The sequence below is a fragment of the Aplidium turbinatum genome, chromosome 17 (genome assembly GCF_918807975.1).
Source record: "Aplidium turbinatum chromosome 17, kaAplTurb1.1, whole genome shotgun sequence".
Taxonomy (NCBI): Eukaryota; Metazoa; Chordata; class Ascidiacea; order Aplousobranchia; family Polyclinidae; genus Aplidium; species Aplidium turbinatum.
The window spans coordinates 19930541-19955387 of NC_137488.1; the positions used below are offsets into that span (position 1 = coordinate 19930541).

The 24847-nt window shown below is 36.6% G+C and overlaps 1 protein-coding gene across 2 annotated transcripts; it reads left to right on the top strand.

Moving 5' to 3' along the window:
* The first annotated feature begins 2288 nt into the window (after positions 1–2288).
* LOC145786912 (uncharacterized) lies at positions 2289–24258 on the top strand. Of its 2 annotated transcripts, XM_082598653.1 has the most exons (16): positions 2289–2316; positions 8198–8298; positions 9301–9458; positions 10061–10204; positions 11170–11314; positions 12094–12206; positions 12926–13031; positions 13241–13386; positions 14102–14169; positions 17533–17622; positions 17961–18208; positions 19229–19387; positions 20067–20173; positions 20484–20627; positions 21253–21409; positions 22474–24258. In XM_082598653.1, the coding sequence occupies exons 2-15, from the start codon at positions 8226–8228 to the stop codon at positions 21406–21408; spliced, it is 1857 nt and encodes a 618-aa protein (XP_082454779.1). In that variant the 5' UTR covers positions 2289–2316; positions 8198–8225; the 3' UTR covers position 21409; positions 22474–24258. The 2 variants fall into 2 exon arrangements, with proteins under 2 accessions (XP_082454779.1, XP_082454778.1); XM_082598652.1 differs by lacking the exon at positions 2289–2316 and having other exon boundaries at positions 8096–8298.
* The last annotated feature ends 589 nt before the right edge of the window (positions 24259–24847 follow it).

Sequence of the window (24847 nt, forward strand, 5' to 3'; positions counted from 1 at the left end):
CTTAGAGAGAAGAACAGGCCGCTTACTTTCATTAGTGCAAAGGCTTAGTGTTATGATAACCTTAACTTTCCGTTTCCTGAAGCTCTGCTACTAAGTATGAAAACTTTACCTAGTTGCCATGAAGTGTATATGATAAGCCAATTTTTAGATTGTGAAAACATGCTTAATCTCAAATACAAAATATTGTGACGGTTAAATTAAGCAGTCATTGAGGTTCCATTTCACGAGTCAAAATGGAATATATGACCAACCTTCAAATAAATGCAATTGACTGAGTTGAAAAGGCTAACACAGGTCGTTAAAATCTACATTATGAAGCTTCAAATCAATGTCTACTTTTAACAACCTGTCAGCACACAATACAAACTTTTATTGGTTATGTATTCCAGGATAAATTTTCCCTGGTGTGTCAAAGTTTAATTGAGTTATGTCAAGTCGCTATTAAGTCATATGCGTTCAAATTGCTCGGGTTAAACCGACCTCCCAATTCACAAGTCAGCTCGCAAAAAAACGTTGCTGGAAATAGACTTAAAACATTTGCCGCTTGCTCTTTAGCGCACTGCTGTGAAAGATAGTTTTTTGATAATGTGCCGAAATGCGGTGTGCTAAATTTTATTCATAGCTTTTTAGAATCGAACAATAGGCGGCCACTTAGTTTGGCGACTGGACCATTTGAGATAAATACAGTCCTATAAATTCAAAAATTTGGAAAATTCAGGGATTCTACATCAAAGTAGGATGAAACCTTTCCGAAATGTAACTGAAACTTGAAAAGAAAACGTGCAAGATCAATATAAAGCTATTGCGCCATAATCTAATCAACAGTTGTATAATGCATTGTTTGGACAACTACATTCGCTCTGCTTGTTTGTTAATACATGGCGCTGTTAAAACAAAATAAATGGACTTGACTTACTTATCTTCTAAACTACTCAGTGAATTTTGTAGATTTTCTTACAAAACTAAGTTATTGGTATAGAAAATATTGGATTGCGCTAAGAACTGGACATTCAAACAAACCGATCACATGTGACACAACATTTGTCAAGTGTTGATGCAACAATTGATATCTTGATGCAACAATTGATATCTCTGTAAGTTCTGTTCAGGTTATAAATAAATAATAAATTCTTTAAATGGTTCTTTAAATAAAAATCTAGTTGAGCAAAGGAAGCATTAGCAAAAAGGATTCGAGCATCTCATCTCAGCTGACAAAATCTGTCTGATTCAACTTCTATGGACGTTGAAATAATGTAAAAAGAACATATCTGCTGGTTCGGATATAGTTTAAAGATATTCAACAACTGCAATATTCATTTTAACTCTAAATTAATCGTACTGATTTTGTGGTTAAATCAGTGATTGCGTAAGAATGGTATTACTTGTTTACGGTCGCTCTACAATTGTTATAGTCTTCATGCAATTCTACATTTTCAACCTACATCATATTTACGTCATGAACACGTCATAAACACAGTATCATTCCTGATTATCTTCACAGCTTGAAGCAACAAAGAAAAACATCAGAACCGTTTTTGAAGTATTTTGTACGACCCGACCTGGAATCGAACCCTGATCTACCAACATTAGTTCCGCCTGCGTTGAACACTCGGCAGCTGAGCTGATTTAGAAAACGCCTACGCAATTTGTCACCCACAAGATAGTTAGAAGAGAATTGTTTTCACTCTGCCAAATTAACTCGTGATAATGCACAGTATTTAGCAAACAACATACATCGTTATTACATCACTGGAAGTTAACACGACGTAAACGACAACTCTTTGTCATCATGATTTGACTCAATTGAACTGCATTGGTTTGGAGAAGTTGAAACAATTTCCCCAATCAGGCATTTCTGCCGAGTGTTGCGAGCAGTACCACAGAAAAATTCATGTTCTCCAGACTTGGAATGGCTTGGTTTGGTAGTTGTGCTGAACTCAAAGAAACAGTTAATAAAGTTTTAGTCCATGTAGTTTTTGCAGAAAAGCATAGTTTATTTCCTTCAATCAAAGTGTTTTCGCCCTTTATCTTTTTCAGTGTCAGAGAAAAATACAAATTTTCAAGTATACACGGAAAAGCATGAAAATATCTCACAATATTTCAAGAAAGCCTCAAATACTAACCAAACAATTAAACTGCAAATAACAGAAATAAATTAAAACGAGGCACTCGATCACGGCTTATTTGCAGTAACCAATCAACCGTGACTTTCGACCATTTGCTAAATCGTTGCAGTTATTTTCATTGTATTTATGACCTTGAAGATATTGTGAATTCAGCAAGTGGATATTATTCGCACCAGCAGAAGACAGAGTGGTAAGTTGATCATCATTGTTTTAACCTTCAGAACTAGTGGCGGTAATGTTTCCTTCACTTCAGCTAATCAGCTCAGCTTATGGTAGGAAAAATAAGATGATTTTTAACTAACACAGAATTGCATTTGGCATCAAAGCATCTAATAAAAAAGTTACGACCAGCCTAAAATGGCCTTTCTGGCCCCTTTTGATCGATAGGCAACCAAAAGTCACGTTTTTTATTGTTTACAATTATATTGTAACAAATGAGAAACCTTTTTGCCAAAAAAAAACGGCAAATTTGATGTTTTCCTACTAACTGCCTTGACGTCAAAGATATTTACTAGCCAATTAGTAAAACAAGGTCATGTCTCGGCTAGACGAGGAGAGGGTTAAGTACTTCTTGTCAAGACTGGGTGACTACTTTCTCAATGCTGCTCTTGTTCGATTTGAGCAACTACCTCAAGCGCTTCCACAGTCGCTTCATAAACCGTCGATGATAAGGCTTCGAGTTTGCATGAACTGGATGACGAATTAGTTCAATGGCTGCTCGACACTTGCCCAAACATCTAGACCGCGTCGCCCCACTGCCCAAGGGTGGTAAAAGACAGAGCCCCTCGACCCCTGAAGTGGCGAAGAAGGTTCAAACGAAGAAGAAGAAGGCTTCGAATTCTGTTGGTACTAAAATTTTACAAGGCCAATAATAATAATGTTTTATTTGACGCTTATTATGACAACGTCGATCGAGCTTACACTGCGGCCACAGAAGCAACAAAACAGACAAGTGAAAGCAGCAAAGGGACATGTATTCCATTGTTTCTATTGCTCTGGTACTTCAGTATCTTGTGGAGACAAAGCCGCGTGCCTTGGAACGGTGTCGAACTATCCAGTCTTGCCCAGACATACACACCTGAGAGTTACACAACCTACATCCCAGGCTAGGAAGGTAAAGAAATAAATAAATCTGCTGAAATACCGAGTTTGTGAAGTAAATTACTAGTGAGACAGCCAAATCCGCCAACGTCTGCAGACGTTGAATCAATGTTAAAATGACGGAATCTGTTGTGGGGTAGCTTGTAGTTTTAGATGTTTTTTGTAGCTGTCAACCGTGACCCATTCGTGTTATTGAATATTCGGTCTATTTTAAAACCTGGAATTTCTAATGACGCGTTTGCACAAAAGGTGGAAAAACAGGATATGGTTCATTTGGTTTATACTTGTGCTGCAATAGCTAAGGCTCATATTTCTCTTCCGTTTCAGCACTGTTCGTTAGGAATTACCAGTGTCTAATTGCTCATGAGAGGGTTTTAATCATTCAAAATTTTTAATGGCAGTAGCCTACAATTGTAGGAAGTGCAATTTGTTTCACATACTTGAGTAAAGTACGCACAGGATTGTATCCGGATACAATAATGATCACAATCATGATTTATTTACACTTACAACATCCAATAGGCTGCACTGCAAATCTCATGTATGTAGTACACGAGCAGGAACGTAGCCACCGGTGGGGCTTGGGAGAGCAATCGTCCCCTGCAAATAATTGTCTTGCCTCTTGCGAAAAAAAAATTGAGCAAATCCAATTACAACTTTTTAACGACACTGTGTTGTATGTTGAATGACGATTTATAAACTTTTGGCTGCACGCAGTAGAAATATGTAAAAACAACTTTTTATTTCAAATATTAAAAGGTTTGTCCCCTAACAGTTGCTTAGGTCTCTCCCAAAAGTTTCTTTCTTCAACGACAGCTTACTTGTTTCTAACAAATTTTGGCTTATTAATTCTTAGTCTTTTATTTTAAGCACCAAAACAAAATCCTTCCTTTGCTCGGCCAGCGCGGCGACGTTATCCATGGAAAGTAGTTATGTTGACTTGAATGAGTGCCAGTTAAGTCACGTGATGAGTCTTGTGAGTCCAAAAAAGTACAAAAAAAGCAACAAATTAGTAGAATTTCCAAATCATATAAACTTTGTTTTGTTTTATAAATATGGATCTATAAACATAATATATTAAACTGAACATAAACTATAAACTACGAACGTTTTCGGCCATACACATGTTAGCCCTTTTCAAGTAAATATGGATCTACTGAAAATGAGTTGAGTCGATTTTAATTCAAAGGCCTTGTTTAAATTTATGCGATTGTCTTGTGCAGTGGCGTGGACAAGGGAAGGGCGGGAGGTGTCCCGGCGCCTTGGACCCGAGTCTTGGATAATTTCAGGTGCTCCTAACCTTTACAAGGGGCTGGGAGCTTGGAAAAACCACCTCGTATTTGTTGCGTATTGATTGATTGATTGAATCTTTATCCTCAGACTGGGAAAGCTTTTTGCAGAGCTTAATCCTGGCAGTTTTGCATACTTGTAGAGACTTTAAATCACTGATGCAGGCCCGGTCGCGAAAATTTTTTTCCCACGAGCTTTCTGTCTCATTGATTCTAGTCACTCTAAAAGTAAGATTTTCCGAAAGTGTTTTGAGAGATTGGTTGATTCAGATTGCGAAATAACTATTTGCCAATGAAATTGTGCAATGATAATAAAATATAAGCTTTCCCTTACCCTACTTGTTTTGAAAAGCTCTTGTGCACCGCATAAATCAATTTAAAGAAAAACAAAAGTTTGACTTCGACGAGCGTCGAACCCTCGTTCTTACGAACACTAGGCAGAGGATGAAACCACTGAACCAATTGTGCCAACGAGAACATGTTGCATTCACACGGTTTTAATACAAACTTTTACCAAAATATGTAAATGAGACAGAAATCTTGTGGGAAAAAAAATTTCGCTGCCCGGTCACCGAGAGTGACAGAGTGAAGTTTCCAAGTGTTGAAGTCTTGTTGCCGGGGAATTATTCCATCCATTAGATGCCGCTGAATGGAGAGCAGCCTTTAACGTGCGTTGCTCAAGCGCATGCTCCGAGAGTCGAACCAGCGCCACTTGATCTTGAAGTGTCTTTATTCCAGAAGTCACGCACTAACCAACTGAGTTATCAGGGCGTGTGTTGTGTGTGTGCGTTTTTCAAATTGTCTTGAATTGGAGCCTGAAAATCGATACTCTCAACTGCCCTGGTCGTGTGCTCGCTGTACAAACCTCGTACTGCCTCTGCAGGATAAATTTCTGTCTCCAGTTTATTGCTTAAAAACTTTTAGTGGTGTTGTTTTCGTTAAAGTATGTGGGGCTGAAAGTCTGTGCTTTCGCTAAACAAGTTGTTTACACTTCCTGGGCTACACGAGAAGCGGTTAAAGAAGCAGCCAGGTTTTGTTTTTACTATCCAAGACAATTATCATTTAGGAAAACTTAAATGTTGACTTTACGTTAAACAGTATTCTTACATACGTTATGTATATATACAGTTACGCTTACCACACTTCCATTCAGACAGTAGGGTAGGCATGTTATTGTAATAATTGAAACTATTAAATTATGGTAGCATGCCACTAATTTGTTTTGTTTATTGGTGAAAACCAACTTTTGGAAGTGTGGTAAGGCTTGAGGTGTGCCAGGCAACTTCTCGAGATGTAAAGTTTGGGGACAGCGGCCGTTTAGACAAAGACGTTACAAGATGTTATTTCCATAAAAAATCTTCAAAAGATGTTTTGTTTCTAAAATGCTCTAGTAGTCGATGCATGCTCTTGATTCAGTTATCTTACATAACCGATTGTCGTCTGCATTGCCGAGTGGTGAGAGCCATGGAACGACGTACGAAAGGGCGCCGGTTCGACACCGCTCAAGAGCATGCGGCATTTTGTTCTTTGGTAAGACACTTAAAGGCATGCTTGAAGGTGGTCACGAAGATTGGCTTCCTTGCCTTCTGGTCCACTTAATCTAAATCTTCAATCACCGCGTCTAAGCCTGGATACGACAGAACGATTGTTCATTACAAAGCAATTATAATAACGTTTTTTACACCAGTTATGTGCAAAATGGCGTCTTTCAGAAGTTTCCATAACTGGCGATTTTTCAGCCAAACTGTTGCAGTTTTTTTGAGCTGTACTTTGTGAGAGATAAACTATTCGCATGAATGTTTGTACTGGTCTTCCTTGATTTCGTTTGCTTTAGATCAGTTTTGGTAATAGGAGAGTTTCATGATAAGCTGAGTTTATTGGATGTATTCTACATCCTAGCCAGAGAAGTGACATCACAATGCAAGCTGTGACGAAATGACTTCATCAGCACAAAACTTGTTTGCCAGTGCACGTACAATAGGAATCAAATATAATGTTACTGTTGAGAAACGCGAGACAAAGTGCTGATGCTTCAAAACTATTGTTTGAAAAACCTTGCATCGCTGTTCATTGTGTTTTTGTTGCTGTGCGTGCATATGGGAGTATGGGCTTATAAGTCTTGAATCTGTTAAATCATGCGATTTCATGGAGTCCAACGTGCTCAGCAACTTTTGATAGCTTACAGTTTTTCTTAAGATTGTTATTATTTGATATTGCAATAATTTCTTTATTTGTTGCTTATCTTCTGCATAAGATAACTTGAAATGCAGCAATTGCTATTTGTTATATTTTGCACCGGGTTTAAGCAGAGACAGTTGTAACGGAAAAGTACGTAACCAGATATAGCAGCAAAACTGACCCTGGAAATTTCGTCTCAGATTGGTTTATGTTTTTATTGTTGGTCACGGCTTTAAACGTTTATATTATGTTATTTTCAGTAGGGAACTTCCAAAATAATTTAAGAAAATTAGCTGGTTTCTAGTTCATTGAACCAGTAAATCGAAACAATCAAAGCATTTAACCCAGCTAAACTGCGTTCTTTTTATATACATATAACGCCTCCATACATTAAATCTACGTAAAAAAGTGGTTGCATTAGGTACAAATATCTTGCGGGGATGGGTATTTTTGTACCGAAAGTCTGGAAGAAGTTGAGTTGTACAACAGCACACCAATAAGGCGATGATGTAAATAGAACGAGGAACTTCCCGGTCATGGTACGTTGCATAACTGAATACTACTGTATAAAAGACTTGCAGAAAGACTCTTTCAATTCACGAGCGTTTGTTAGATCTGCTGAGCATGAAAGTCAGGCAGAAGAAATGAAACTAACAGCGGGGATTAATATCTTCGATATCCCAAGAGAGTTTAAGATTAGACTTCGGATGTCAAAAGTTAAAAATTACCTTCCGTGGAAGGTAACTTGTAAGTGAAAATGTTTTTAAAAAGTGTGTAAGGAATCAGACCTTCATTTCAGCCTAAAATCAATAGTTTGCGTCACGTAATTTTCAGTTAACAGGCAAATATGTTAAAATGCATCAAATTACCTTTTCTCCCCCTACCAGTGCTTGGTAGTGATATCTAGACATTCATCTAAAACTTGAGAGACAACTTTTCCTTCAAAAAAAAAATGTCTCTGTAATATAGGATAGCCTTGTAAGCAGTGTAAGCATACTGGCATATGCTGTAATCTTTTTAAAACAACAGAAAATTGCTTGCAAGATGACTATCAGAGTGATGATTAAAATGCAAGCATTGGTTTCACTGTACTTTGTACACATTATACGAATGCTTTACTTCATGTCAAATTATTTGCCTCGTCGGTAAGTAGGTGTTTTTGGTTGTCCCAGCAGATTGATTGATTCGATCTTCATCCTCGGACTGGCAAAGCTTCTTTGAGAGCTGAATCTTGGAAGTTTCGCATTCTTGTAGAGGCTTTGAACCACTAACGCAGATGATAGAAAAACTTTAGCAATTGAGTCGATTTTTTTCTCCTCATGCTTGACTGGATGTTGGAAGTCGACCTCGTCTGTGTACGAATCGTAATTAGCATTGAATGGTGTAGAATTGAACTGACGATGGTTGCAAAAGGTAAAGAGGAAATGAATTTATAGAAATAAAAGTTTTTGTTATAGACAAGGTAGCCTATTCACATTATCGTTATTTATCTTCATGTTCCAGCGTTTGCTTCTCGCTGTTTTAATGAAAGATGTTTTTTCTTTTGCGATATCTCTTCGCCTTCAGTTTCCTTGCACACGTTTCTCCTCAGATTCTAATTGAAGGTAAGAACTATTTTAGATTACTATTTATTTTCGGTTAGTTTTTTCGATATTCCATCTCAATACGTGTTGGACAAAATAAAAGCATCGGTTTAATTTCGGTTACATTTCGGTAAACATCGGTTACATTTCGGTAAACATCGGTTACATTTCGGTAAACATCGGTTACATTACAACAACAAGGTTTATTACTTGACAATTGATGCAAACCATCCCTTCCAATAGCTCAGTTGGTTAATGCGTGACTTTTGGAACTTGGAAGCTTCAAGATCAAGCGGCGCTGGTTCGACTCTCGGAGTGCTCGAGCGTGTGCGCTTGAGCAACGCACCTTTAGGATTGCTCTCCATTCAGAGGCATCTAATGGGTGGAATATTTCCCCGGCAACAACACTTCAACAATCGAAAACTTTACTTTGTAAATCTTGGTGACCGGGCCTGCGTCAGTGATTCAAAACCTCTACAAAAGTATGCGAATCTGCCAGGATTAAGCTCTCAAAGAAGCTTTCTCAGTCCAAGGATAAATATTTAACCAATCAATCTAATTTTCTGGCTGTTTAAAACAGTTTTTAGCCTAAACATGACTGTTCACAAAAAATATTTCGAAACAAAATCAAAACTGGAGAATTTGCGTCGAAACCAAATACTCCAAAGTTTCAAACTACAATACTTGAAACATAATATTATGAGAATATTTTGTCGTTTGTTGCACCAGGCCACGCTTGGTTTTCTTAGCTGTGAAAATTTAATTCACTGGAATGACCAAAAGTAGATATGCAGTTTTCATATCGAAACAATGTTGAGCTACGTGTATGTATTTTATTGCTATCACTTGTAATCTTAACTGGCAAGTCATTTCATTTCGAATTTACAACGAAACGATATAAAATAAAACAAAAACAAAAAATTTTACAATGGAGCAAAAGATGTTAAAATTTTATAAATATTTTTTGGCTTCAAAAATCCTTGCTAGGTTTTTGCATTTCATTATGTTTTGTTGTTTTCGCAGAGCGTCAGTGCGAAATTGTTGACATGCCAGCCTCAGATAAGCAAGCCTACGTGGGCTGGCCTTTTAGTTTGACTTGCGCTGTATTTGAAGATAATAATGATTATGTATACGACAACTTTGATTATGGTTATTACAATCCTGGAGTCAATACGAAAGAGGTGAGTAGCTTCCAAGGTTTTAGCACAGCTTTGCCTATGAATATATTTGTCATATCCAATCCATTACTTCGCCTAATGGTCAATCTTGCGCCTTAAGTGTCTGGCGCTGAAACGTCGTAGGCTACTTCAGTAAAATACGCAATGCTTCGTATAGTCAGGTATAGCCTGCCTGGAGTTGTTGCTTTACTTATGTTTCTTAAAACATACAAATAAGCATCTTCAAGGCAATCCTATCCTATCCTATAGATACTCCCTTGACAATGGGACACCGTCATGCCTTATAAATGGATTTGATGTTATGCGGTGTATGGCTATATTTAGATATTGCGTATTAGATATAACAGCATCGCTATGAGTCTCTTGTTCAGAAAACATAACATACAGTATAAGTCAGCAGCATAACATGACAGAATATTGAACATGTGACTTGCCGTGCCGCCGTCCCAAACACATCAAACTCCAGATGTATCAAAGTCCTGTGGATGTCGCATTGCAATATATTTCGTAAGGTTTTCACAGGCTGGCAAGTAGATCCCAATCATTTGACTGAGCTTGCTCATATATGCATCAATTGTTGAATAACATGCCACTTTTTACTTTAGTTTTTATGTCAAATCCGACTCTCGAACGGAACATTACTTCTCAACAGTACAATAACAAATGAGGAAGATCTTACGGACTTTAGCACCGTGTTTTACCCAGAGCCTCAAGTGCAACCTTCCACTAGTTTAAAGATGTACTTTCTCGTAAGTCGTTTTGAAAATCAAATAATTACTACAGTAATTTAAATTATTCAAAATGGTCATTTAGGTTTAGCAGTCACTAACAAGTAATGCCTTGGTAGGCATTTTCTTTCAAATGATAGAAAAAGTTTTAAAAGTCATGTAATTTTCGCTTCGTGTGAAGCTACAGTGGTTGAAAGGTCGCTGACCATTTTGTTTTCAGATGTTTGGAAGGCCTAATTGTTTATAGTAAAATATTGAAGATAGATTTATAACAGATATAACCTAAGAAGAAATACATTTCCAAATTGATCATCTGACAAATAAGATGCACATAATGATATAACCATCTTTGACTCGTATAAACTTTTTCTTTTGTAAACGAGATGTTCGCAGCTCAGGTTCATTTGCATCACTGTAATTAGAATATAATTAAAAAGATGTTATGCAGTAGGGCTTGAAAAGGGCTGTATGACTAGCCGAAAACGTTCGCTTATTGTTTTGTTTTTTGTTTTTATAATGTTAAATGTAGTGTTGTTGCTGGGTTATGTCTCTTTATAGTTTAAAAAAGTTACCTCTCTACCTAAATTGTATGAATTAAAAAGATAGAATTTAACCTAGATTGTTTAAGTATTTTAAACTATTAAGTATTACACTATTATAAGTATTATATCAAGTAGTGAAGTAGGTGGGTGGGGTTAATAAGTTTGGGGTGTTGTTGGCACCAGTGAGCTGTCAACATGATAACGTGGCTACGCAAGCCCAATAATAACTCAAGTCGGTTATTTAACGTTTACAAAGCGTCCAAAATATGTTTTAGGAATATTCTTATCAAGGCTTGGGCAACCTTAATTTTCTCTTTGGAATTTTGTTGCCCTAAACCATGTTATTTATTTCTACCATATGACGAGATTGTTTTAAAAGATGTGTGATTATAATGTACAATTGTACAGTATTAGAAACTCTCTTCACCATGCTGTTATGTTTAGGAAATAAACTCAAGTAAATGCTGGACCATAGACTTCACCTTGGACCTGATCGAGTTTCAGCAACAAACTTGCCAAAGTTATACAAATCGCACTTTGAGTTTCATACCTGTACCCCTCAAAAGTAGAGAACAATTTCCGTGCATCTGTAAGGTTCACTGCGTTGCTTTAGATCTTTTGTGCCCAGCGTTTTTTCCGTAGTTTGAATAAAAAAACGAAAAGCTAAATTTTGGCTACCGATACAAGTTCCAAGAAAATATTTTTTTTAAATTTCAAGTTTTTGGCCTCAACAACTTTGATATTTCCTGTCTAGCTACACGCAACGCATACACGGATTACACGCATTAACATCAATGAATAGATAAATATTTTGCTGGGAGCTTAGTGAAAAGTATTTTTTAAAACAATGCAAAAAAAATAATTGCGCATAACAAAGTAATGCTAGGCGCAAAGAGTTAAAATGTTTTATCATAATTTTGATTGTAAAAAAATAGTTTTGTTTCTTTTTCTATTGTGCATTTCTCGCAAAATTTTACACAACGTTTAATGATATTATCTAAAGGTTGATTTTGTATGAAGGTAAACAAAAATAAGTAGACTACCATACGTAGGCTAATACAAGTAGCACAGGCAGGGGCTCTATCCACTTTTAGAATTCGGGGGGGAAGGAGTGATTTTTGGACAGTGGGCTAGAATCGTCATAGTCATTTCAACAACAACTTTCAACTCGTCTTAGTCTTTCCAACCACTCCAATAAGTGGGGGGTGATCACCTCCTCACCCTCCCCAACCCTTGGATAGAGCCCATGATCACAGCAATTTTTGAGCTGTTTGTTAAACAGACATGAATACTATTCTACGGTTATCAGTTATATTCATAGCTTTAATGAAGCAAAGTACGCCAACTTTATTGACATCTGTTTTGCAGCTTTGTCACCAGGAGCTGTCCCATTAGCACATCTTCCTTTTTTTACCTACAAATGGGAGCGGAACTGTTCCGATTCTTTACCAGAAAATGTCAGCGTTTCACTTCAAAACCAGGTAGAAATTTTTATAATTTTTAGTGTGTTATCAGTTTCAATCTAATGTACAAATAAAATTCAAGCCGTCACCCAATGAAGAGCAAGGAATGGTTTTCATAGAAAACGATTTTTTTTCTAGTATGGTCGACAAACCAATTATAAAGAAAAATTTTACCACTTATTTACTCACTTACGCATTTTTTTTGGAGTTACTACCACATGAACATTTAAAAATTACAAAGTAAGTAAATAAAAACAATCAGATTTGATATCTAAATAAAATATATTTGTAGAGCTTTCGCCGCCGTAAAAACTGCCTCATCAGTAGGCCTACTATTACTCCAATTGAAGGCCACTTTACATTCTATTTGAATAAGAGGACTGATGAAGGTCTTGCGAAAGCTCTACAAATAAATTTTATTTAATTATCAAACCTGATTGTTTTTATTTGATGATTTTATTCCTTTGGTGGCATCCTCTCACATGGATCCTAATAAAATTTAAATCTGCAGTGTTCCCAACAACGAGAAGCTAAAACGGAGACATCAAAATCATTTTATTACTCATCACCAAGTAAAACACCTTTGGGTGTGAATTAAATTTTTCAGAAAAAGCAGTGGTAGTACAGCATGAATACTGGAGATGATACAGCAAACGCTGAAATGAACTTGTGCTTTTAAGTTGCACTATCAGAAGCAGAACAGTAGAAAACACTAACAAGTTATACAAACGCTTCAGATGGTAATTCCAAATGTTTCATTTGAGCAAGCTGGTGTATACACATGTTCTGTGACGTACAATGGAATGACGCGATACACATCCTTCTATGAAATCTGTGTTCATTGTAAGTATATTGTGGTTTTGTTACTTTTAACCTGTTTTTGTATTTTTATGAAATAAATGGCGTCTTGATAAAAATTTTGCCAAGTAATGGCAAGATAATTTAGCCTGCAAATCAATCCTTTTTTACATTGAATCAACGTCTGCAGACCTTGTTTTATTGTAATCAAATGATTTGCTGTCTGGGATACATCAATGCACATATTTTTTTAGATTCTGTCACCTTTACAAAACATACCTTCACCTGCTCGGTAGACGATTTACATAGAAACGAAAATGAAGACGCTGTGTTTGAATGTTTAGGAAATTTCGGGGAAGGCCAAGTCCGTGAACTAGACATTAGATTTTTTTGGCAAAAGGTGAAAACTAGTGGATTACTGTTCATATTTTTTAAATCAAAAGTAATTATTTAATAAAACTGTTTTAAACATGAAGCTCAAGATTTAGACTATAGTATTATAACTGGTAAAGCTACATCTGGTATTTTTGTGTTTGAGTTAAAAAGTAAACAAGCATAAGCGGCTTGTTGCATTTTGCATCATTTCCAGCACAAGGCTGTGTACAGCAATTAATCACATTGACACATGGAGCTGTAAAAAAAGGATCCTTGCCTCAAAGGATACTTTATTGACGAAGGATGTCAAGCAAGCTAGTTGGCCATTGTTGCACTCATAATGTTCCTAGTTATTTGGCAATGCGTTGTACATAACATTGTACAAGCGATAGAAAATTATGACCCTCCTGCAGTTCGGCCTTCCAAACAATTCTAAAAATATTGTTGATAACCAATCAACATCGATAATAATAATAATTATAATAATAATAATAATAATAATAATGGATTGCTTCAACTAACATATTCACAGACAATTTACAATTCTTGACGTCTATTAGGCCTGTGCGCAACGAATTTAAAAAATATAAAGTTTTTTTTCTCCCGATGCAACTTTAGTTTAAATCGTTTTAATGTATGATGCAACAGTCATCTCCTTCAGTATACAGAGCAATAAATATGTTTTACCTACAATTTTTTTTTTTAAATATATCAATTATTAAGTTTATGTTTATTCAAAGAAAGGTGAAGAAGTGCGAACTTTCTGCGGCACTGAAGAGAAGCGCAACGAGCACCGACACTGTACTTTGTAAGTGCCAAGTTGAAATTTTACTTTGTATAATGAATTTTAATAAGAATGTGCAATGGAGTAAGTACGACTGGGGCCGTGTTAACCGCTCCCCGTACCCCCCGATCGAAGGGGGCACGGCTGCTTAGAGGCCCACTAATATATTACTTAAATATTGGCCTAAATAGCTTAAATCATACAAGGCCGTATTTATTGCTTCCCAAAACCTCGGTTGGGAGCCCACCTCCGTCAAGGGGCCCACTCATATTTAGTTTGTGCTGCGTTTTTCGGCTTGTAATTTTACATCTATCGATAGTATATCATAAGTAATTTTTTTTATTTTGCCAAATTTTCTCGTTCGCTCAATCGCATTTTATTCACCTATAACCAGTGACTTTTGGGCATGCGTAGTTTCATCAGTGGAATGAAGAAGTAAAACGGTTTTTATGGCCTAAAAACTAACGAAGTGATGTAGAATATTCTGAAATAAACACTCCTCACTCCAATAGCTTAGTTAATTAACAATTAAATTGATAAATTTCTGTGTTAATCGAGATAAGTTATGAAGTTAAATGTGCCGTGAAAATGCTGTTGGTGATTGTGGAGACGCCTCAGACAGATTTTTGAAGTTGCAGCCTGCTGAAAGGCCTACTACACCATACAAGCATTCAGGAACTGAACCATTGAAGTCTTTCTGTGGTCATGAATGATTGTTTTTTAAAGTGGTTGGCTAACTTAAATTCTAAACCAAAACTTTTACCCAAATCCAACGTTAATTTGATGACTTTGGTTACATACAAAGTGTGCATCATGATAAAAAAAGAGCATGATTACGACTAAACATGCCCAAAAAGTGACCAAAGCAAAATTTTACTTGTCAAAATATTCTGGGAGGTGAGCCTCCGCAATTTCTTTCATTCTTTCCTTCTACGCAAATTAAGTTTTACATTACCCATTTATCTCATAAATTTTGCTATGCTGTAACTCTTCCTAACTTTTTCCAGATCTGCTACTGCATTCTCGGCAGATTAGCTATTTTTTTTTAGAAAATCTAAGAGTTATTTACTTACCCTTTGGTAAATGATGAATGTGAACTTTTTCCCACATTGAAAGAGTATGCGGCCGTAAACGTTTACTTGTCTTATTTTGACGCGCCATCACTAAGAATAGGGGCTCACTAATGTACTTCAAAGGGGTAAGATGGTGCACACACGGCGTGGCTATGACAAACTAAATAATAAAGAAACACTTAGGGTCGGATGCACCAAACGTGGTTAACTGCTGGTTAAGTTAACCAATCGGTTAACTTTCATTTAACCAAAATGTGATATGCACCAACGCTGACAATGAGTTAACCGCAGGTTAACTTGGCTGACTTAACCGAAAAGTTAACCCAACAGACGATGTGGGTTAACCATTGGTTAACTTAATGAAAGCGTTTGTTTCTTAGCTGTTTTGATAGCATAGGGAAGGCAGTACTTGGCAAGTTTATCTTAACCACTTTTCACTTTGTCAAATAGCCTATGTACATTGTAGGCCTACAGTACTGATGGTTAAAGTAAAGTTTACCAAAAATAACAACTTACCAAGTCGGGTGTGCCATCGATTGTCTTTCTTTGAAATTGCAAGCTTTTGTCGTAGCGCAACAATAAGAAATCAGGCAATCCTATGTTATTTTGCTATTCGATGTGGTGTGTTAGATTAATAGGGTAAAACTTTAGTACAGTAGTTAGGATCTACGGTACTGAGTTTGTGAGCAGGAACATTGACAGGATTTTCCAGGCCGTGCCAATTCATTTTTTGGCCCCTTTATATACAATGCTATATATTTATAAAACCATTATAAACAATGCTAATATGAAGGTTTTGTATATTATGGACAAGATCTTGGCTGGCCCTACCTCCCTGTTTGTGAGTGTTTAAAGACCTGTATTTTGCATTGCTTTAGTACTATAATGTTGTTGCATTACAGCTACATACAAAGTTAAAATTACCGGTAGCCTACGCTCTGAAGTTAATCATGAATGCTCTTCATGTTCTTGATGTTGCTGACATAGCAAAAGTTAATGACGTTACAACCATCATACGACGTGTTATACGGGATCGGTCAAATCCCATGGAAGAATTTGATGCAACTGAGTTTTTTGAACGATTTAGAGTCAGCAAGGAATGTACACTGAGTATTTCACACCTTACTGAATGCGATTTAAAGTTTGCATCCAAACGAAACAAGTTTGTTCCTCCTATTCTGCAATTAATCACTACGTTCCGCTTTTACGCAACTGGTAATTTTCAAAGGACAGATGGCGACTTAGTGGGGGTTGAACAGTCATCTGCATGTCGGATTGTTCACAGAGTGTCTAGAGCAATTGTCAAACGTAAATCCAGCTTCATGATATTTCCGAGTGGTGAACAGCTGATGGGTGTAAAGCAAGATTTTTTCCAAGTTGCAGGCTTTCCCAATGTGGTCGGATGCATTGATGGAACTCATGTTCCAATTGTTTCTCCTGGTGGAGAGCAAGCCGAACTATTCAGAAACAGAAAAGGCTATTTTTCTGTCACCGTACAAGCTGTATGCAATTATCAGTTAGACTAATGTGAAGCTGTAGACAAGAGAAGTGAACGCCTTAGGACTGCTGTGCAAATGAAGTAGCCTATTGTTAAAGCTACTACATCGTGTTAAATGTAAGAACATAGCCTACGGTATCAAACGTAACGACTTGCTGCCATGCTTTCTTGTATTTGATAAAAGTGACTGTGTAAACTTTAAAATGATATTAACAAAACACGTAATGCTTCTAAGAACACAATAACAAACTGTTTTCTGGTTGACTGCTGCTGATGACTCAGCAAATTCCAACTGTTCGCGCGGTTACCTAACCTGCGGTTGGTGCATTCGGTGGTAACTTTAACCGGCGGTTAAGTTAACGGGCGGTCAGCTAACCACCGGTTAAAGTTAACCGGTGGTTAATTTAACCACGTTTGGTGCATCCGACCCTTAGTCATCTGCAGCATATTAAAGTTGAATAAAATTTTCAAAGTGGTTCCGCAGCCAAAATGTTTAGAGTGCGCATAGAAAGTCGTACTTCTTGTTGCCTTCGTGATAGACAATTACTTACAATTTGCATAAATTTGTAATTGTAAAAATGTTTTAAAATGTTTTTTGTAAAGACATTAAATGAACGAATAATGTTTAAGTACGATATTCTTACAGTTAAGTTGTTGCTTTCTAAAAGACGTGGCTACCAGTGGTAGGATTTAGCCAGTTTGCACAGATTCTACTAGTAACTGCCGAGACAATACTTGATCTGATATTGAACTCCATCAAATATTCTTGCACGTCATACTTTCTAGTTAAGACTCTACAATGCAGCTTTGTTACAGCACTTTGGGAAAAGGTTGTCTCCTCTATAATCCGGCTGATATTGACAAGCAAAGACCTCATGCAATAGTTCCAGTGCGCCTCACAATAAGGTATCCAAAACGTAACAGTCATGTATTTATTTACCTTTGCACGACGGGTAGTATTACTATTCTGAAGTCATTAGAAGTATTAGCAAACAAGCTGCATTCAATTTCATGCATTTCTTGATCATTTTGTACTTTGCTTCCGTCTTTTTACAAAACAAAACAACATTGCTTCTACTTTTGGCTTGTGATTCGTGAATCAAATAGCGTATGCAACAAACTGCTGTTTCAGCAAACGATTGCAAAAATAAATAACTTGCATTAAGTTGATTGCAGTAAACAAGTGACTTTTACATTGCGTGTGCTCTATATCAGTAAAATTAAAAAAAAATTCTTCTCTGCAGGAACATCAGCGAATCTGATTTTGGTGAATATATCATCAGTGCATCAACCAACATTGTGAACAGCGTAACAGTGAATCGAACTGTGGAACTAAAAAGAGAAGTTGTACCTGGTTTGATGTCAACAGCAGCTATCGTTGCAATTTGTTGTGGAGCTCTATTGATCATCTTGATTCTGATGATTTTCATCATCTACAATTTGATCTATTTAAAAGTTCTCTACAAAATTTATTTTGGAAAATATGATCCAGGTACAATATTGCACTAACTGAGTAACTGCTATGGTATATCATCACACTTAGGGTATAACTGATTGCAAATATAACATTTGCATATAACCATGCTGTTTACAAAACCGGAAACAACTTCACATTGACGTTATGTTTAGGTAAGTTTCATCATCGGACTGACAAAGCCTCTGATAGGTTATTCCTAGTAGTTTCTCATACTTGTAGAGGCACTTGACGCAGGGCCGGTTATCGAGATTGACAGAGTGAAGTTTTCCGATTGTTGAAGTGTTGTTGCTGGGGAGTTATTCCATTCACTGGGTGCCGCTGTATGGAGAGCAGTCCTTAGAATGCGTTGCTCAAGCGCACACCCCGAGAGTCGAACCAGCGCCGCATGATCTTGAGCCGGGCGCGTAACCACTGAGCCAACGGGGCCGACTATGTTTCCTATAAACTTGTCTACAATATTATATTACGACCTGCTCCATGTTAAAGTAAAGATTGTATTATTTTGCTGAGAAGCACAACGTGAAAAAATATTTTTGTAATTTTAGTTTGTTCATCACAGTCCATCATACCCTGGCAGCAAAATCAGACATTTTTTACATTGCTTTCTGGGTGCTTGTTTACCGTACAGATTTTGCTTTCTGGGTACCAACAAAACGGAAACATGTTATTTCCCAAGACAGCTACGTTATCTGGTCCAGATCTGATAAAGACCTGGTCAGCTCCGTACCCGATCTGGTAAAGATCTGGACCAGGTAAAGCAGTTGTTTGGGTCCGTACCTGTGAAAACTGAAATAGAATATTTTATCAGTTTCAGTTCGTAATTGTGTCACCGTTTTCTGAACACAAAGTTGAAATTACTAAAAACTTATCAAACACAATCTTGCAAAAAGAAAACAAGGAAAGAAGAAACTCAAACTTGAGCTCTACCGTGCAAATATTTTGCGAACTTGAACTGATAAAAAGCGATAAAATTTGCATCTCTGTTTTTCATAGACCTTGAAAAACTATTTAATTAAAACTGTTATTTTTGTGTAGACGACAAAGACTTTGGTGCTTACTTGCTCTATAACTTTTGTTCGGACCACAACAAATTTGTCAAAGAAGATGTGAGCTCTGCTGTCAAAACAATCAGAAAAATTTTGGAAAAAAAAGGCTATAACGTGCTTGATGGACATCAACACTACACCAACACCAGTAAGAAGACCATTCAAACTAACTTAGAGGACGTGTTTTTGCAGTAAAATTAGAAAAATAAAACAAAGTAACTTCAGCGTGTTTTGCCACTGTCAATACCACCAGCCACCATCGTCCATTTCATGATAAATATTTTTAAAGCCATTGCGGTTGATGAGAAATGAAAAATAAACATCAAACAGATGTCAACTCACGATGTCAAAAAGAAACAATTTTTTTAAACCTTGAATTACAGTTGAGTTGTTATTATTCCCCTCCACATGTAGATATATCGACAATACAGAACAGTGACAGAACTTAAAAACTATCACATACTTCGTAACCGTAATTTGCAGATACTTTGCTGAGTTAAAGCGGTCATTAACTGTTGTCACATGTCAATTCAGGAATCCTTTGGAGTTTCGAAATCTGTTGTTTCAAGGAAAAATGCTTCTATTTCTTTTAATTAATACACACATCAGCAATAGTGTTGACAGGGGAGTCCAGGAGGTGCTGATGAATTTAGGGCTCCATAATCTTTCCAAGAAGCACAGGAAATTAAGAAGCCACCGCATGTTTTTGAACATAGTGTGTTTTTCTTGAAGTGTTTTACTTGGGGACCGGAGGATCTGATTGGTACCGGGCCCAAATTATTTTTCTAACCTGCCAGTCAGACAAGTTCACGATTCTTCTGTTGCAGGTACAGTTGATTTTTTGAAGGATTCCATGGACAGAAGCCATAGAATCGTCATCTTTCTCACCACCGAGTTCATCAAAGATGGGAATAGCTTGTCTCAATTGTATAAGGTTAGATATTGATTATACCTTCACCTTGCGATCAATAGGCATCAATAGACCTGACTTGAAAAACTGCTTAAGTCCAAAGTAGCCTACGAATTTTGAGATAAAGCAAGTTAAAGTTCTTTTAAATTTGTTAAATGTTTGTTAAATTTTTGTTAAATTTGTTAAATGTTTGTTTTTAAATTTGTTAAAAATTTGTTAAAAATTCCACAAAATGTGACTTACGTAGTTTTTAAGTATTTGTCTTGGGAAATGTAACGAGCCAATACTGTCTTGTCAGACAATTATAAACTAAGGTTGATTGTTACGTTTCAAGGTCTACATTGACATGATCCAATCTAGTTCAAAGTTGATATTCATTCTGCTTCCTGGGATGAAGGAATATTTGAAACAGCATCAGCAAAATGATAAAGATACTGACCTCAAGAACACGTGTTTAGTGATCAATAGAGCAATGGCGGTAAGGAGAATATAAATTCTTATCTGTTCTATATAGTGTCGAGAAATCATGTAGAATAACACATTGCTGACATATTGCAACATTAAACCATCTATTTTAATGGAGTAGGTTAAAACATGTTGTAAAATAACTTATTTTTCATGGGAAAATGCCTTTTAAACTTAATAGCTGACTGCAATCTGTAGTCAGAACTACGAGTGAAAGGTAAAGTTATTTTATTTCCAATTGTCTGTTGTGTTTATCTGCAATTCGCAATGCAATAACTGGACTATCGTCTGCACATTGTAATACTACAGAACATAATATTCACACCGCCTGCAAATTGAAATGGTTGCTTGAGGCTCATCGATGTTATTTAAATCATAACCAATGGTGTGATGTGCTACCACTGGTTAGCGCGTGGCTTCGTAAACGAAGAAGCCGCAAGATCAAGCGGCGCTGGTTCGACTCTCGGAGGATCCAAACATCATTGTATTTGTTGAAATCACCCTCTGATGCTACTTGCTGGATCCGATCGTACGCTGTATTGTGTTAACTGATTTCCTTTTAATTATTTATAATTTCTAACATTTTATCGTTCGGCATCATGGAAATGCAATGACAACATTGACTTCATTGTTCACAGACAAACCATTCCATAGCTTGGACTGGTGAGCAAGATGCAGAACGAAAGCGCTTCCTATTCCAGTTGGAAGCCGCCATGCCAAAGCTTCGTATGAAGAATGAAGAAGCTATGTTGGAAATACACAAAAAGTGTGAAATTCCAAAAAACTGTATTTGAGGTTCGTAAGATTCTTTGTTTACAACTTCTGTTTGTTTTTGTTATATTAAAACGCAGTAGATTGAGTTTCGCTTTCAGCAGCTTGTTATCGTTGTTTACTTTAAAGTGTAGATACAAACGACCTGTTTCAGCCTGATGCTGTGGCCAGCAATCAAGACAGCAGACTAAAGCCAAAGAAAAGAAACTTACAAAAAAACCGCATTCTTACTCCAACACCACTTATCAATCATATCACATGACTATGGGAACTATGTTCCGAAGCTAGTACAAACCGCTACTACAACAGTGAACCTACAGCATCACGCTAAAACAGATCGTTTGTATCTGCATCTGTGAAGTTATATTAAAATGTTTATAGTCTATTGAAAGAATAACGTGAAACATGACGAAGATATTGCACCATAATTTATATCATTACTTAGATACAGTTTCATATTTTAATGCCTACCATCATAGCGAACAATAGTACTTGTTATAACATAGTAACGGTCTGGGAAAAAGTAGAAGCGACAAAACGAGTTCCCATTAGTTCGCTAGCTGTTTGCGCTGCTATTTCATATAGAAACTATTTCGTAGCAAAAAAAAGTGTACTTTGATCAAGAAAAAATTGTGAATGAATATCCATAGCGCCTGATGCTGCATATATGCAATAAAGATATTTTGAGAAGTAGGCCTACATGACTTTGAGAGAGTACAATGATTATTGTGGAAAAATAAACAGAATACTTTGAATTGAACTTTTATAGCCCATTGTTGCAAATTTGCAACAAGTTGTAGGCTACAGCTAAATCTTCTGTGTTGGTTGTGCTACACTTTTTTTTTTAAATCTGAAAATTTGATTTTTCTTCTTGGGCGCTACTGAGATAAATAAAAAGATCCACTCCTGTACACACTTAACATTTTTTTTTTCTTCAAGAATCAGTAGCATGATTTCGGTCATCGTCAAGCCGAGGCCCGTTAAGTATTCATGAAATGTTTCTCCGATACTTGTTCGGCTCACTTCGTTGGTTGTTGCAATAAAATATTGCAACTTCTTATTGACTTCAAATGTTTTTCGATTTGCAGATGACATATTTTAGAAGAAGCACCTGGGCCCCCAGCAACTGCGAACAAGGTTTCTGGTGTAAGAGTAGATTTTTGTGTTTTTGTGTAAGGCACCAAGTAACAAGAATACGACATCAAAGATCCAACGAATACACTAACTAACGTCAATCAATCCACAAAAAATAACAACTTTCATCGCATTATTGAGGAGTCTGACGGTGTAAGCAGCGACACTTAGCGCACGGCAACCCTTTGTCCAGGTTTACTCCACTGCTGAATGCCGCTCACCTACCACAGTGTCCATACTGCTGAACATGACAATCATGAGTTTCCACACTCTAACACAGAATACTTAGCGTACCACTACCACCACTGAAAGAGGCTACCCTGACTTTGCTTTGTATCTCGAACTGTAATCGAAATGTCTGTTACGAAAGAAGATAAAGTTAAATATTTGATGCTCAAATATTAATTTTATTTTTGCTGCTATGGTTGTGATTTTTTTTTGCTACATTTGATTGCGGAATGCATGTGTATAGGCTAACTTGTTGTATAGTTCGTGTTAATTTCTTTATGTTTTTGTCTTATTTTATCTTGAGTTGAAGTGTCACTTTCAGTTTAACGTGGCTGCTACACTAGGCATTTGCATTCACAAACACAGCGCGTGCTAGGCTACTAAAGTTCAGCTTTTACACACCGATATAAAATTTACATATAGACTACCCAAATTTGAGCTATTCCAACATGAGTCAGAAAAACCGGCTCGTTTTGATTTTAAATAACATTATTCAAACAACACAAAAAAAAACTTTCTTAAATAAATTCAAATGTTTCTGGAAAAATCTATTCCCCCTATAATGTTTTGTATTGTCGTCCGCATAAGTCATCGTCTGAAATGGGTTGGACATCTTGAACGAATGGATGGGAACAATTTGACAAAGCGAGTTTGAAATAAGGCAGTGAAAAGAAAAAAGAGAAAAAGAATACCAAAGAAAAGATGGGATTCATTGCGAAGGATTCCCTGACAGAAGGAAATTTCAAAATTGCAGATGCAAACGACAGAAAGAAATGAAGGAGTCATTGCAAACAACTGGTCGACCCTGATGCTTTGGGATGCAGATCAGGCTTTGTTGCAGCAAGATGAGGAGAGAGTCCGGATGAGTTTTTTAATATTGTTACCGCTCGTTTGTCTTAATGCTACATTTATCTTATGATTATATTCAGGTGAATGTTTAATAACTGAATGGTTGTGGCAAATTCTGCGTCTGTTTCTAAATTTGTTACTCACAGCTGGTTAGCATGTGAATCTGATATTTCTCATAGTTAGTTTATAGCATTCACAATCGTTTTCGTTTTCTTCTGATAAGTGATGTTAATTTCCCGATGAAGGCATAGACTCTAGCCGAAAACGTTTGAATTATTAAGCATGCTGCTAGTTTGTTTCATATCGTTTTCCTTACCTGTTGTATTGTAAAAATGCTTCTCTTAGTTTCCTTGCCTGTTGTATTGTAAAAATGCTTCTCTTAGAATATTTATATTTTTTTAAAGTTAACTTTTCAATAACGACTTTTTGATTGCTTTTTTTTGGCTGGAAGATGTTTCTCTGCCACTGTAGATTAATTGAAATCGCCAAAATCATATCTTGGTTGGAGTAGTAGTTACGTAGTGAAACTTAGATTCTGTTTAAAGTTGCCTTGAATGAAACAGGTGTCAAATCAAATTGTTTATTTTGTCAGCTTGCGTTTTGTAAATGTGTCCGATGATTGATCATTTTAATAAAAGGTGTAAGCTACCAGCTAAACGCTGTTTTAGTGCTAACTTTTTGTGTAACTCTGCTTCAGTATTGTTCTTATTGCGGAAGTTGTTACAATTTGAAAGCGCTGCAGACTCTGAATTATGTTATTTGCATGTGCATCAGCATCATACATCACCTGCCCTGAAATTTGATCTAGTCTCAAACGAAAGAAGAAGAAGACTCAACATGGTCCATATTACAATCAAACATAAAAAGTAAAAACAAAGCAAATACTGAACTCCGAAGAGCTGTCGTAATGTACCAAATACAAAGATTGATAATAACAGTCTGTTCGCATTAGTTCATTAATCCATTGGAAGGGAGCTGACATCGGGTTACAAACTGAAATATTTTTTTACAAATGAGAGCTTGAAAAGTTGTGGTATTGTTATCAACAAACGCAGAGGTAGTGATGCATCCTCTATTCGTCTCTGCAGATGAAACAACCTTCTGTAACAAGCATTGTATCCAACGCGTAAGCGATTACTGCTCGATAAAAGATAGTTACATCATAGTTGACAGGCATATAAAGACATAGGAAGAGAACAACACATTTTGTTTGTTTGTTTGTTTATCTTTATCCTGCATTGCGGGAAAGCG